This window comes from Candida metapsilosis, assembly GCF_017655625.1.
Source record: "Candida metapsilosis strain BP57 chromosome Unknown scaffold1, whole genome shotgun sequence".
Lineage (NCBI taxonomy): Eukaryota > Fungi > Ascomycota > Pichiomycetes > Serinales > Debaryomycetaceae > Lodderomyces > Lodderomyces metapsilosis.
Window position 1 is genome coordinate 3384604 of NW_027138159.1, and position 11560 is coordinate 3396163.

Below are 11560 nucleotides of genomic sequence, written 5' to 3' on the forward strand. Positions count from 1 at the left end.
TAGGAAATACAAGTTGTAGGACAATTCAATGGAGCACAAATTTCAGTCCAGCATTTCCTATGAGCTTATCTGGGGTGTAATAATGTGGCTGTTTCTCTTAGCGCAGCCACATTGGATATGCCTGGCTCCTGGCTTTGAAGGTGGCCCTTTGAAGTGGCCCCGTGGTAAATAAAGAAAGGGTCTATTGAAGAGTTAAGCACCTTTCTACCCTCTCATCATGGGCTGCTCCATAGTTTGCTCTATTTACTGTGCTTAGTGAGGTTTCCTTCATCTAGTCTTGTCACTTTTCAGCCTCTCCAATTGTAACGTAATTTTTAAATTTTTATTTTTTTTTTTTTTTTTTCTTTTGATCAATCCTTTGTCTCCCTCCTCAGCACCATGAATCATCCAACACACGCACAACCAGCCATCACCTTCGATGACTATGTGCACTATGCTGCTCCCAAGTCTTCCAATATTAGGGCTGTGTTTTCTCCTGCTGCCGTGACGCTAGGGAGAAACGCGTTTGATCGAAATGGAGATCAAATTTCGGATTTGGAGATCATCTCGTGTAATGGTGATCGAATACCAGTGTCAATGGCCATCTTGATTGACCGGTGGGGGAAGTACTTTGTCACTCTACTTTCAAAGGGATACGTCCTGGCAGTTGAGGATTTTGAGTCGGCAAAGAATAAAGAGCTGAAATCAAAGATCACCACCACAATGAGAAAAGCAGATGTGCCTCGCTTTAGAATTCCATTTCAAGAGTCTACCGAATCGTTAGGCTCTTACTCAACAAAGTTGAAACAAAAGTCCATATCATCAATGTCAACCGATTCCCAACCTTCAAGAAACAATTCCAGCAATGAAGGTCACCGAGATTCGTTACCCACTTTTCAACACAACGACTTGTTTGCCTCGCATATTGATGAAGTGCCGCCCCAAGTTCCACCTCCAACTGAACCAATACCACCTGTTCCAGCTGTGCCAACTTCATTCAAACCTTCTTCGCGAAAAGGATCACAAGATGCAAACTCACCCCGAGCATCCTTGTTGAATACATTATCAGTCTTGCGAAATATTCCATCATCAAGGTCACCAAGAGAGTCACCCTTTTCATCGCCACGTGCATCGTTGTCAGCATCAAGTTCAAATTTGAGTGAGATGCGTCGAATGGGGAGATCAGCCTCTGACTTGAAGCTATCTTCAATCGGTTCAGAGGAAGTCAGGTCCAAGGATAATGAATCTGGTAGCAGTGTTGGTGGTGGCTCGGTACAAGATGACGATGATGAAGTTGGTGCAGACTATCACCCGCTTTTTGGGTTTGAGGAGGAGCGTTTCCCCCTCGAACCTTCGTTGATACCCCGCAAAATATACATACCCTTTTCAACCACAACTGTTAAAGCATTCTGTGAATTCTTTTACACAGGACAAGTAGGGAACAAATGGGTTCTAGCTCCCACCCTTTTGGACAACTTGATCATTGCAAAATTTTATAGGGTGCCGTTGCTATATGATTTGATTTGTGAGGTGTTGATTGATGTGATTCGACGAAAGGAGAGGGCGTTGCAGAAATCAAATGAATACTCTGAAGCTATAGACTCTATTGAAAACGGAGTCATTAGCAAAAGCTTGTTGAGAGAGATTAGTGAGGAGTATCAAATTGACCAGAATGATACAATGACATACTTGGATGTTGAGGATGTCAATGCTCCTGCAACTAGATTCAAGTCGGTTTTCGATAGGCCAATCTTGCCCATTGAACCAAAAAGCGAAGCTGATACTGAAAACAAAATAAGCACAATGACGGTTGAGGATTTAGTGAATCCGGATTCGCCAATTCCATCTGATGAAGTCATTGGAGTGATACACGAGGCAGCACTTTTGGTGTCAGAAATGAGGATTGTTTTGAGAACAATCCTCTTGATGAAAGCTACAAAAAAGTAAATAGATGTATAAAAAACTAAAGTGCTTTACTGATCTACAACCACGCAGACATCAAAATGGGGACTAACGGTACTCGCTAACAAAGTCCGCGTAAGCAGACTGCTTTTCATAGTCATCCGATTCAAGCATCACAACAATCTTCTTTGGCTTGGGTCCTGCAAACTCTTTAACAAACTTTTGAAAAGACTTTAAACGAGGAGCATCGAAAAAGTACACTGTATTCATTCGTTTCAATATATTGAATTTAGTTGAGAGAATTAGTGCATTCTGTGCCTTTGCTTCCTTCAAGGCCAGCTTGATGTTGTTTCGTTTGCACTTTGCCACATTCAAAGTTGAGCGTATTGCACCACGGTCAAGAATGCTGGACTTCAAAGACTCAGCAGTCTTGTAATTGTTGACGAATATTCCTGACTTCTGGTTCGGTGAAAAATCAAAGGCTATGGCATTGATTCTGAATTCTTCTGAGTCATAGTGGCGTAGTACAATCTTCACTTGCAGCAGATTCGTATTCAGTTCTCGAGCATAGTAGTCCACAAATCCAAAGGTCCTTGATCGACACAACAGTTTGTATTCTGTCATTGTGAGCTCCCGACCGTCAATCATGATAACCTGGGTCTTTTTGGCAAGCATGTCATCCAAAAAGCCTTGTTCGAGCATTTTCTTAAAGTCCTGAACAACCACCAATGTGTTTTTGTTTGGGTGCATGGACAAAAACTCATACGGAGTCACTATGAGGATTTCCGGATGGTAATGGTAGGTCATAATGTTTGAGTTTATTTTGACACTGCAGTAGTTGACCCGAGAAAAGTCACTATAAGTAGCAACTGGATTTATCGTGATGTAGATGATTTGTTGGTGACCAGACAACGTTCTGTTGCGAAGAGCTCTGTTTAGTACACAAATACGAACAATTTCGAAAAGCTCGTAGTTGCCAGTGAAGATCAAATCCCTTTTTTGTAAAGCCCCTGGCACTGAGTAAGAATAATATTTGTTGAATGGTTTTTCAAGTCTTTTCTTGATGGTGTTGAGTGAGTAATGGAGTAGTGGTTTTAACTCCTCATCGTTTTGAATTGGTTTGATGTCAGTATTGTGGACCTTGATGTTATTGGCTTTGTTGAAAGCATCTTTTGTGAGTGGTGTAGAGTCTACCGAATCCATCGTGGTTGATTGATGATGAGGAGAATTTTTGAAACGGGGAGAAGTGTTGCACAAAAAACAAACAACAGATGAACAAATTGGAGAAGCTCTGGCCCGAGCAGATATTAGAAATGAGCACCTTTTGTAATTAAGTGACGGTCTTTCTAACCTACACTATATATAGATAATCTCTTTCTAGAAGGCAGTATCTCGCAATAGGTCAAAACCGTGGAAATCGAAAAAAGCCCAACGCACAACTGTCTAAGGATATACTGCATTACCTTTCTCCAATTCTAAAAATAGTACAGGGAATTCTTGTTGTAATACAATGACCACAACAGCAATAGCTCACTATCAGAGTAATTCCTTCGAAGTTCTACAACGTTGTTTTCTCCAACCTCGTACTTCAGCTCAATACGTTCAACTTCGCGCATACATTTATGGACCCATTGAATAGCGATGCAGCCAAGCGGCATTTCCGCGCTGAATATGTATTGATGTTCAATGGCGGGAGCACCTGAAGTTATCCAGACAGAGCTCCACCAGTTGATACTAGCTTCTGGAAACTGTAGAGTAAGCTCACAGATTCTTCTTGCTAACGCATCAGTCACTGAAAGTGTGGCAACTGTCAAGAATCGCAACGTTTGATGTGTTAAGTGAGGAATACTTTGGGGGGTCGCTGGACTGTTTTCATCGTTGTACGATATTCCAAGCAGAAACAAATTTGGGTAATCTTCATCGAGCTTGTAATTGGCAAAACTGTGAATTGTACCACTATGAAGTGTAATAAAAAGTAGTCGAAGTGAAAGGGTGTTGAGATTTTGTGAAATGATGAATACAAATTCAGGCACTCTATCAAGAAAAACGTGCAACTTCTTTGGAGTCAAGTAAGGTTTGAGCACCCGGTCATCCGATGTTGGCATAGACCCAAAATTATTGCCTACGCGAGATAACAAATACGAGCCGCTTGCTGAGAAAGGCTTATCACCAATGTTGGTATTATTTGTAAACCGAAAGATGATACTGCCAACTTTTCTAAAACATACATATCGTTGTTCAGGGGTAGAAGCAGTCCATACCCGGGCAGTATGAAACCCCCAAGCTCGTTTTTGGTCAATAAAGTATTTGATTCTTCTAAAGTAGCTCTTAATTTTATGGAAATTACATGGTTCGTGAGCAAATACCAAGTATTCTATGGCCTGATTGGAATCTATTTGTTGCCAGTATAATTCAAACGACTGTCTAGAGACAATTGTCGCCCTGTTGGTGCTGTAATTATTCATGTACTTTGGAAATCTGAAGCCTGGAAGTGCACACGTAAACTCATTCTCATACGCGAGGTCTGTCAGTCCGGTGTAATTCTCTTGTATGTCGTAAACGTATATGTAATGAAATAACTTATCCTTCGCAGGAAAGTAAAACTTTGAATGTAGTGGAGCAAGAGCAATAGCTTGATGCTGGTTGAGGTTGGTGAAGATTAGCTCAATTACGTTGTAGGGTAGTTGAGTAAGCGATATCATATGGTATGGGTGGAAGAGTAGTAGTGGAACTAAGATTACGCTTTCCTAACTTTTGTGGCTGCGAAAGACAAAAAAAAACATCCTCTTTCAACAGCAAGAATGTCGAGAATATCACTAGATGAGTACCCACATGACATTTTACTCGAGATGTTGCATTTTGCAACATTGGAAACTATATTGATTCTTTTACTTTTCCTGATTCTCTTGAAGAGATGAACTTGTCTAATAACTATATAAAGTACGTTGGCGGTATTGAATTTCCCAAGAATCTCAAGAGATTAGCAATGCCGGGTGATAAAATTGAGGAAATTTGTAAAGCACAGATTCCGCAGTCACTAAAAGAGTTGGATGTCTCAAAAAATGGATTGAAAAATGTTGACCTTGTGTTTAACAAGCTTGGCGAAACCCTTCAGATTGACGTTCTTGATTTAAGAAGAAACGACTTGGCTTTATCAAAGTGTAAGTTGCCGTCCACATTGCAGTACCTTGCCTTGGATTGCATACAAGATGTATTTCATTTTGGCGATAACTTGCGCGTACTACGCTTGAGTGGGTGTGAATTCCAAAAGCCACATGAGGTAACGTTTGGGTCCAGTTTAGTGTCGTTAGATCTTCTGTGGTGTAACTTGGAACCTTTCAGTATGAAATTACCAGAGTCGCTTGAGGAAATTGATCTATCAGGTAATGGGCTTAGTGAAGTACCGGTACAGCTATGCAATCTCAAAAACTTGAGGACAATAAACATTTCTGGTAACAACATAAAGAATGTATCTTTAAACTTCACCTCATCGGCTCTTGAGGTCTTTAATATGAACTGCAATAAGATTAAGGAGATACAATTGACATTCCCTGAGACAGTTACAAATCTCAAACTGGTTGATTTAAGTGCGAATCAATTGACAAGGTTCTCAATGGCGATTATTGGTCACAATGGCAAAACCTTGCATAACAACCTATATGAGTTAGTATTGTTGGAAAACTACCAGTTACTGGAAGGAGACATCTCAACCTTGCTCGCACAATTGCGAAAATCTACTCATTTGGTTTGGACTAACAGCGTGCACTATAAATCTAGCTACAGTTATGTAGCGAATCAACTTTCAAATAAGTATCTTACTCAGAGGAAGAAACGTTCTAGAAATACTCATGACTCATATTTGGATACGGACTCAGAGAGTGGGTAAGATTGGACATAGGCTAAGAGATATGATAGGGCATGGACTCAAACGGTGAATCAAATCTGAAGATGGGCGGAAGTGAGGCTGGTGACTCAAATGATCTCCCAAGTGATCAACAAAATGGACGCAAGTCTATAATCAAGTCTCTACATGCGCATTATGTCAGAGTGTGCGCTGGGTAGTGAAACCACTGTGGTTCCATGGTATACCAAAAGCTCTCCAACATTACCAAAAGAAGAGAAAGAGAAGAGTTGAAGAAGCAGGTGCACGAAAGAATGGTGCTATCTGGCATTCACTAGACGGTGATGAGCAAGAGGAAAAAGATGCATTGATGAAGGCAAGAGATGGAGAAACCCAGATCAATGGTCTGATACAAAATTTCAATAAGGATTCGGATACATTCACGAACGGTTATAAATTTTAGTTGTAGTTTCCTGTGTATGTTCTATGTGGCTATGGTTTATTCCTCGGCTTTGTAGAAATCATTTATGTATAGTTTAAGATCAATGTTTATTCATATCAACAACATTATGTAAACGAAACACTGGATTGAAATCCCATAAGCTTCTTGGCCAATGTTGACGATCTTCATAGATTGTAGAGACACTTTCACGGCTTGGTTGCCCCCCTCTTCTCCTTGTGCTGTCTTGAAAAAGTTTGTGTCTTGTTCAATTGCAAGCCCGTTGTTGGTGTTGCTTCTTTAGTGCTCCAAATCATAAAAGGCATAGATGGTCGTGTCTGTCCACCAGAATAATCACATTTCCTTTAATGAGCAGCAGGACGGTATTCATTTCATATTTGTTGTATCAAGAGTCCTTCAATCCTTTCTTCAAAGACACGATTTCGAAGTAGTCTTTCAATTCCGTTACAGCGAGACATTAAGACACTCAAATGTTTCAATCAAAGTTTGGCCTGTAGCATATACCAATTTAGATAGGTTAGCAATTGATGCCTGTATGGAGTAACACTGGTCTTTATTTTGAAAGGCAAATCCCCAGCTTGAAATTTGCGTCCAACTAAAGTCATTATGTCTCCTAGTGTATTGCTGTCTGATTCTGTACTTGTTGCTGCCGACAAGATCTGGACTAAGCCATCCAACTTTTCTCATAATTGACAGAATATACCAACATTCAACAAAGTACTGTTCTTGGATTCCAAAAACTTTATGCAGTGGTGGAGCAGTGGTAATGGGTAATTTGCAGTTGCGTTCGTTGTATTCTTTTATCATTTCAGGTATTTGTCGTCATCAATTGATTGTCAAGTTGACAAACTGTGGAAATCTCCTGCCAATATTGTTTTGTTCAATCAAGTAGCTCTAAGATTGTATTTGGTTCACAGTTAATGATAATTGACAGTAGTGATCTATGCATTCCAAGTGGTATCTAATGTGTGTGGCATTTCCATCTTGTTTCAACTTGGCAAACTGAGATTCTTCACCCAGTACTGCTGCCGTTCGATGACAACTTTCACTTGTAGGGTCTTTCAGTGGTGATGGTAAGACTTGCATTCACAGTATCATCCTAACTTGCTTTGCCTAAGGTGTATCTTGATTTGATGAGCAACGGTCTCCATCAAGACATCATTTGTCGACACCAGTAAGCTTAACGAGGATTCCAATGTAAACACCTAGTCATATGTGCTTTGCTGATACCAAGTCATTGATTCTTTGTTTTCGAAAATCACTATAATGTGTGTTCCTATCCGCAATACTGTGTCCATCCTAACTCCCATCGACTTTCAGGGACTCGGTTCTTCGAGTGATGTTGCATAGTCGCTTGTTATGAACTCTCTTGTGGTCGTTGAGTTGGTTGCATTTATGATTGTTTAGGTGGTATCTGTCATGTCTTCTCCTCAATTGATCAAATGTTTACACTTCTTTTAAAAATTGTTTTTGTTGAAAAAAAGATTCTTTTTCTTTGGCGCGCTTTTTTTGTGTGGAGAAAAAAAATTTGCAATTCTATTTACGTCATTATATGGGATCATAAGTCTGCCAATAGTAGTGATATGAGTCTCTTTATAGTCTCTGTGTGAAGCTACAGTTAATAGCTCTATGATAATGTACTAAACTAAGGACTTGTTTAATAAAAATGTGATATTATACTGTCCATAATTATTTATTCTTTAAGCAAAGGATTTACAAACGATATCATCATTTCTTGTCGTATAAGCCTTATATGGTGTCTATGTGTAGCTACAGGTGTATAGATTACAATGATATATATATATAACTGGAAACTTGTCTAACAAATATGTGTCCATGTGTTGGATATACTTTGCTGGATGAGAGCTGAGATTTTGTTTTTCTTTTTTATTTTCGCGCTTGAAATTATATTTTTTTTTTTTTGCAACACTTCATTTTTGGCGGAATCAATTTTAAAGCAGTAACTACATGTGAATGTAAGTGCATCAGTACTTGTCATATGAGTTTACTTCTAACTTCTGTATGTATATATGACTCGATTTTTTACAATTATATACTAAACTAGCAACTTGTTTAACAAAGTTGTACACTTACACTGTCAAATCTTGAAAATGAATACTACACAGACAAGTCTTCCAGTTCTTGTCATATCTATCTTATATGGTGTCTATATATAGCTACAGATGTATAGATTACAATGATATATACAGATCGAGACTTGTCTAACAAAGATGTGTTAATGTGTTGTATCTAATTTGGGAAATGGGATCTGAAATTTTGTTTTTCTTTCATTTTTCGCAATCAAAATTATTTTTTTTTCGCAACACTCCATTTTCAATTTTAAAGCACTTTTTACATGCGATTGTAAGTGCATCAATAGTAGTTATATGAGTCTGCTTATAACTTCTGTATGTATATATGACTCTCCGGTTTACAATGATATATTACACTAGCAACTTGTCTAACAAAGTTGTACTGTTATGCTGTCGTATTTGCAAGATGAAGACTACAAACACAAGTAAGTCAATTCTTCTCATATTTGGCTTATATGGTGTCTATGTGTAGCTACAGGTGTATAGATTACAATGATATCTATAACAGAGAGGTTTTCTAACAAAGATGTGTTAATATGCCGTGTCTAATTTAGAAATTGGGATATGAAATTTTGTTTTTCTTCTTTTTTTCGCGCTCGAAAATTCTTTTTTCGCAACACTTTGTCTAGACAACTGGTTTTGAAATTCAGAGAGGCGTAATTCTGGACTGTCTACTGTTACATCAATTTAAGACAAGTTATAAAGTATCATTTACAGAGTGATACAAGTCTAATACACATCATTTGACTACGAAATTAAATTATTTTTGAAAGTATTTTTTTCTGAACTCAGACAAGCCAGTATAGTCATATAAAAATAGGTTGTGTTTTATAATTTTTTGTGTTGTGTATAAGTTGTTGTTGATACAAGGTGTGTTGGTTTTAATTGTTAAAGATTCATGATTTTTTTTCCCTCGTAAAAGTGCGCGCGAGTTTCCTAAAATGGAAGTCAATTTTCGGTTGAATTTTGGAGCCGATGCGGAAAAATAATTATTTCCGATTGGGTAGCGCTTACGTAATCAGTAACAGAAACAGAGAGTAAAGAAGTATACAGATTTTTGTACACACAGTGACATTAACAAATATGCATTATAACAGGTAAAGTATACTCCAGTAGTATTGATTAAGCTGTATCGATTATTCACAAGAAAATGTGTAGTTGATAACATTTTTCATTTATTTTTATGCAAACTTTGGGTGAACTTTTTGGAAAATTAGCACTTGAAGAGAAAGTTAACGAAAGAAGACATTTAAAGTAATAGAAGTGTTTTCATTATTACAAGGGGAGCAAAAGAAACATGTCTGTACTTATCAGGGACATATAGAGTAACTCGTTTGTAAGATATGGGGGGGAAAAATTATTTCCTTTTTGAGACAATGTGCGGCTTTAAATGTAAGATGATTACATAAGCAGTACATTCTTGATTATGTGAGCAGAACAAGTGATACAACAGGAACGGGAGGTGATATGGAAACAGGACACAGGGGAGATTAAAGGAGAGAGTAGTGTATTTATTTGATTCAGTTAATTCAGCTTGAAACATTAATACAAGCTGTGTACAGTAACAAAATTGACAGAAACATTATAAAGACATATATATTTTGAGACAGAGGAGAGGAGACAGTGAGACAAGTTGACAGTAGCTTCATTTACACTACTCAAAGCTACACAGCTACTTCTTTCTTTCTCAGAGACGATATTGTGTGAAATGCGTTGGGGCTTTTACTGCTGATGTTCGTGTACTGCATATAAGCACACAGTAGTAGTACAACACACGTGAGAAGACACACGTGACACACGGACAATAACAGCCGAGAGAGGGTCATTTTAACACCGAGGATGGGAGATTTAAGTAGGAGAATAAGGCGATTAAGAGGGAAAAGAGGAGACAAGGAGACACTCTTAAGGAGAGACACAGAGGGTTGAGTACTAAGGAGGGATAACACATTATAGTGATTTCTGAAACAAAAGACAGAGGCACAGAGGAGTAACTAGACACAGGTGACTAGCTTTCAACTCTAGTAGCATCGTATATCATATTTATATCAGGAGAGATTAGAGTACTACGTTTACTACTAATTGCACAGTCTATAAAACTTCAATCTCTTCATTTGATTTCATTTTTTGCACAAGTACACGACCTTTTCATACTAGACAAGCAGAACAGACACACAGTGTATGAACAAGACAATCTACAGCATACTCAATTGAACAGAGTATTCATTTGATATGCAGTTACATACTGACAGACACTCGAAACAGTGACACAAGTATTGAACAGTTTGTAACAAAATTGGGAGAAATTATAGTGATTCAGAGAGACAGATATATTTTGAGACAGAGGAGAGGAGACAGCAAGACAAGTTGACAGTAGCTTCACACACACTACTCAAAGCTACACACACACTTCTTTCTTTCTCAGAGACGATATTGTGTGAAATGCGTTGGGGCTTTTACTGCTGATGTTCGTGTACTGCATATAAGACACAGTAGTAATACAACACACGTGAGAAGACGCACGTGACACACGGACAATAACAGCCGAGAGAGGGTGATTTTAACACCGAGGATGGGAGATTTAAACACGAGAATAAGCAGATTAACACCGAGAGGAGGAGACAAGGAGACACTCGAGAGGAGAGACACAGTGGGTTGAGTACTAAGGAGGGATAACACATTATAGTGATTTCTGAAACAAAAGACGGAACTGCAGGGGAGTTACTAGACACAGAAGACTAGCTTTTAACTCTAGTGGCATCGTATATCATATTTAAATCTAGAGGAGGTTAGGATGTCCAAAGTATTGAGGTTAGGATGTCCAAAGTATTGAGGTTAGGATGTCCAAAGTATTGAGGTTAGGATGTCCAAAGTATTGAGGTTAGGATGTCCAAAGTATTGAGGTTAGGATGTCCAAAGTATTGAGGTTAGGATGTCCAAAGTATTGAGGTTAGGATGTCCAAAGTATTGAGGTTAGGATGTCCAAAGTATTGAGGTTAGGATGTCCAAAGTATTGAGGTTAGGATGTCCAAAGTATTGAGGTTAGGATGTCCAAAGTATTGAGGTTAGGATGTCCAAAGTATTGAGGTTAGGATGTCCAAAGTATTGAGGTTAGGATGTCCAAAGTATTGAGGTTAGGATGTCCAAAGTATTGAGGTTAGGATGTCCAAAGTATTGAGGTTAGGATGTCCAAAGTATTGAGGTTAGGATGTCCAAAGTATTGAGGTTAGGATGTCCAAAGTATTGAGGTTAGGATGTCCAAAGTATTGAGGTTAGGATGCCCAAAGT

General features: G+C 38.5%; 5 protein-coding genes across 5 annotated transcripts; 2 read left to right on the plus strand and 3 right to left on the minus strand. All coding sequences in view use genetic code 12, as the record gives it.

Moving 5' to 3' along the window:
- Positions 1-378: 378 nt before the first annotated feature.
- MDS3 (Mds3p) lies at positions 379-1926 on the plus strand (the record flags this gene model as incomplete). The annotated part of the gene is made up of 1 exon (XM_067690249.1): positions 379-1926. One exon carries the CDS (start codon positions 379-381, stop codon positions 1924-1926), a length of 1548 nt encoding a protein of 515 aa, XP_067551519.1.
- A 63-nt stretch (positions 1927-1989) lies between these two features.
- Positions 1990-3084, minus strand: I9W82_001499 (uncharacterized protein; the record flags this gene model as incomplete). The annotated part of the gene is made up of 1 exon (XM_067690250.1): positions 1990-3084. One exon carries the CDS (start codon positions 3082-3084, stop codon positions 1990-1992), a length of 1095 nt encoding a protein of 364 aa, XP_067551520.1.
- A 272-nt stretch (positions 3085-3356) lies between these two features.
- Positions 3357-4583, minus strand: I9W82_001500 (uncharacterized protein; the record flags this gene model as incomplete). Its single annotated transcript, XM_067690253.1, has 2 exons — positions 3357-4305; positions 4399-4583. The coding sequence occupies 2 exons, from the start codon at positions 4581-4583 to the stop codon at positions 3357-3359; spliced, it is 1134 nt and encodes a 377-aa protein (XP_067551521.1).
- Positions 4584-4795: 212 nt separating this feature from the next.
- I9W82_001501 (leucine-rich repeat domain-containing protein) lies at positions 4796-6185 on the plus strand (the record flags this gene model as incomplete). The annotated part of the gene is made up of 3 exons (XM_067690254.1): positions 4796-5763; positions 5830-5848; positions 5928-6185. 3 exons carry the CDS (start codon positions 4796-4798, stop codon positions 6183-6185), a joined length of 1245 nt encoding a protein of 414 aa, XP_067551522.1.
- Positions 6186-6626: 441 nt separating this feature from the next.
- Positions 6627-6989, minus strand: I9W82_001502 (uncharacterized protein; the record flags this gene model as incomplete). Its single annotated transcript, XM_067690255.1, has 1 exon — positions 6627-6989. One exon carries the CDS (start codon positions 6987-6989, stop codon positions 6627-6629), a length of 363 nt encoding a protein of 120 aa, XP_067551523.1.
- Between the last annotated feature and the right edge of the window lie 4571 nt (positions 6990-11560).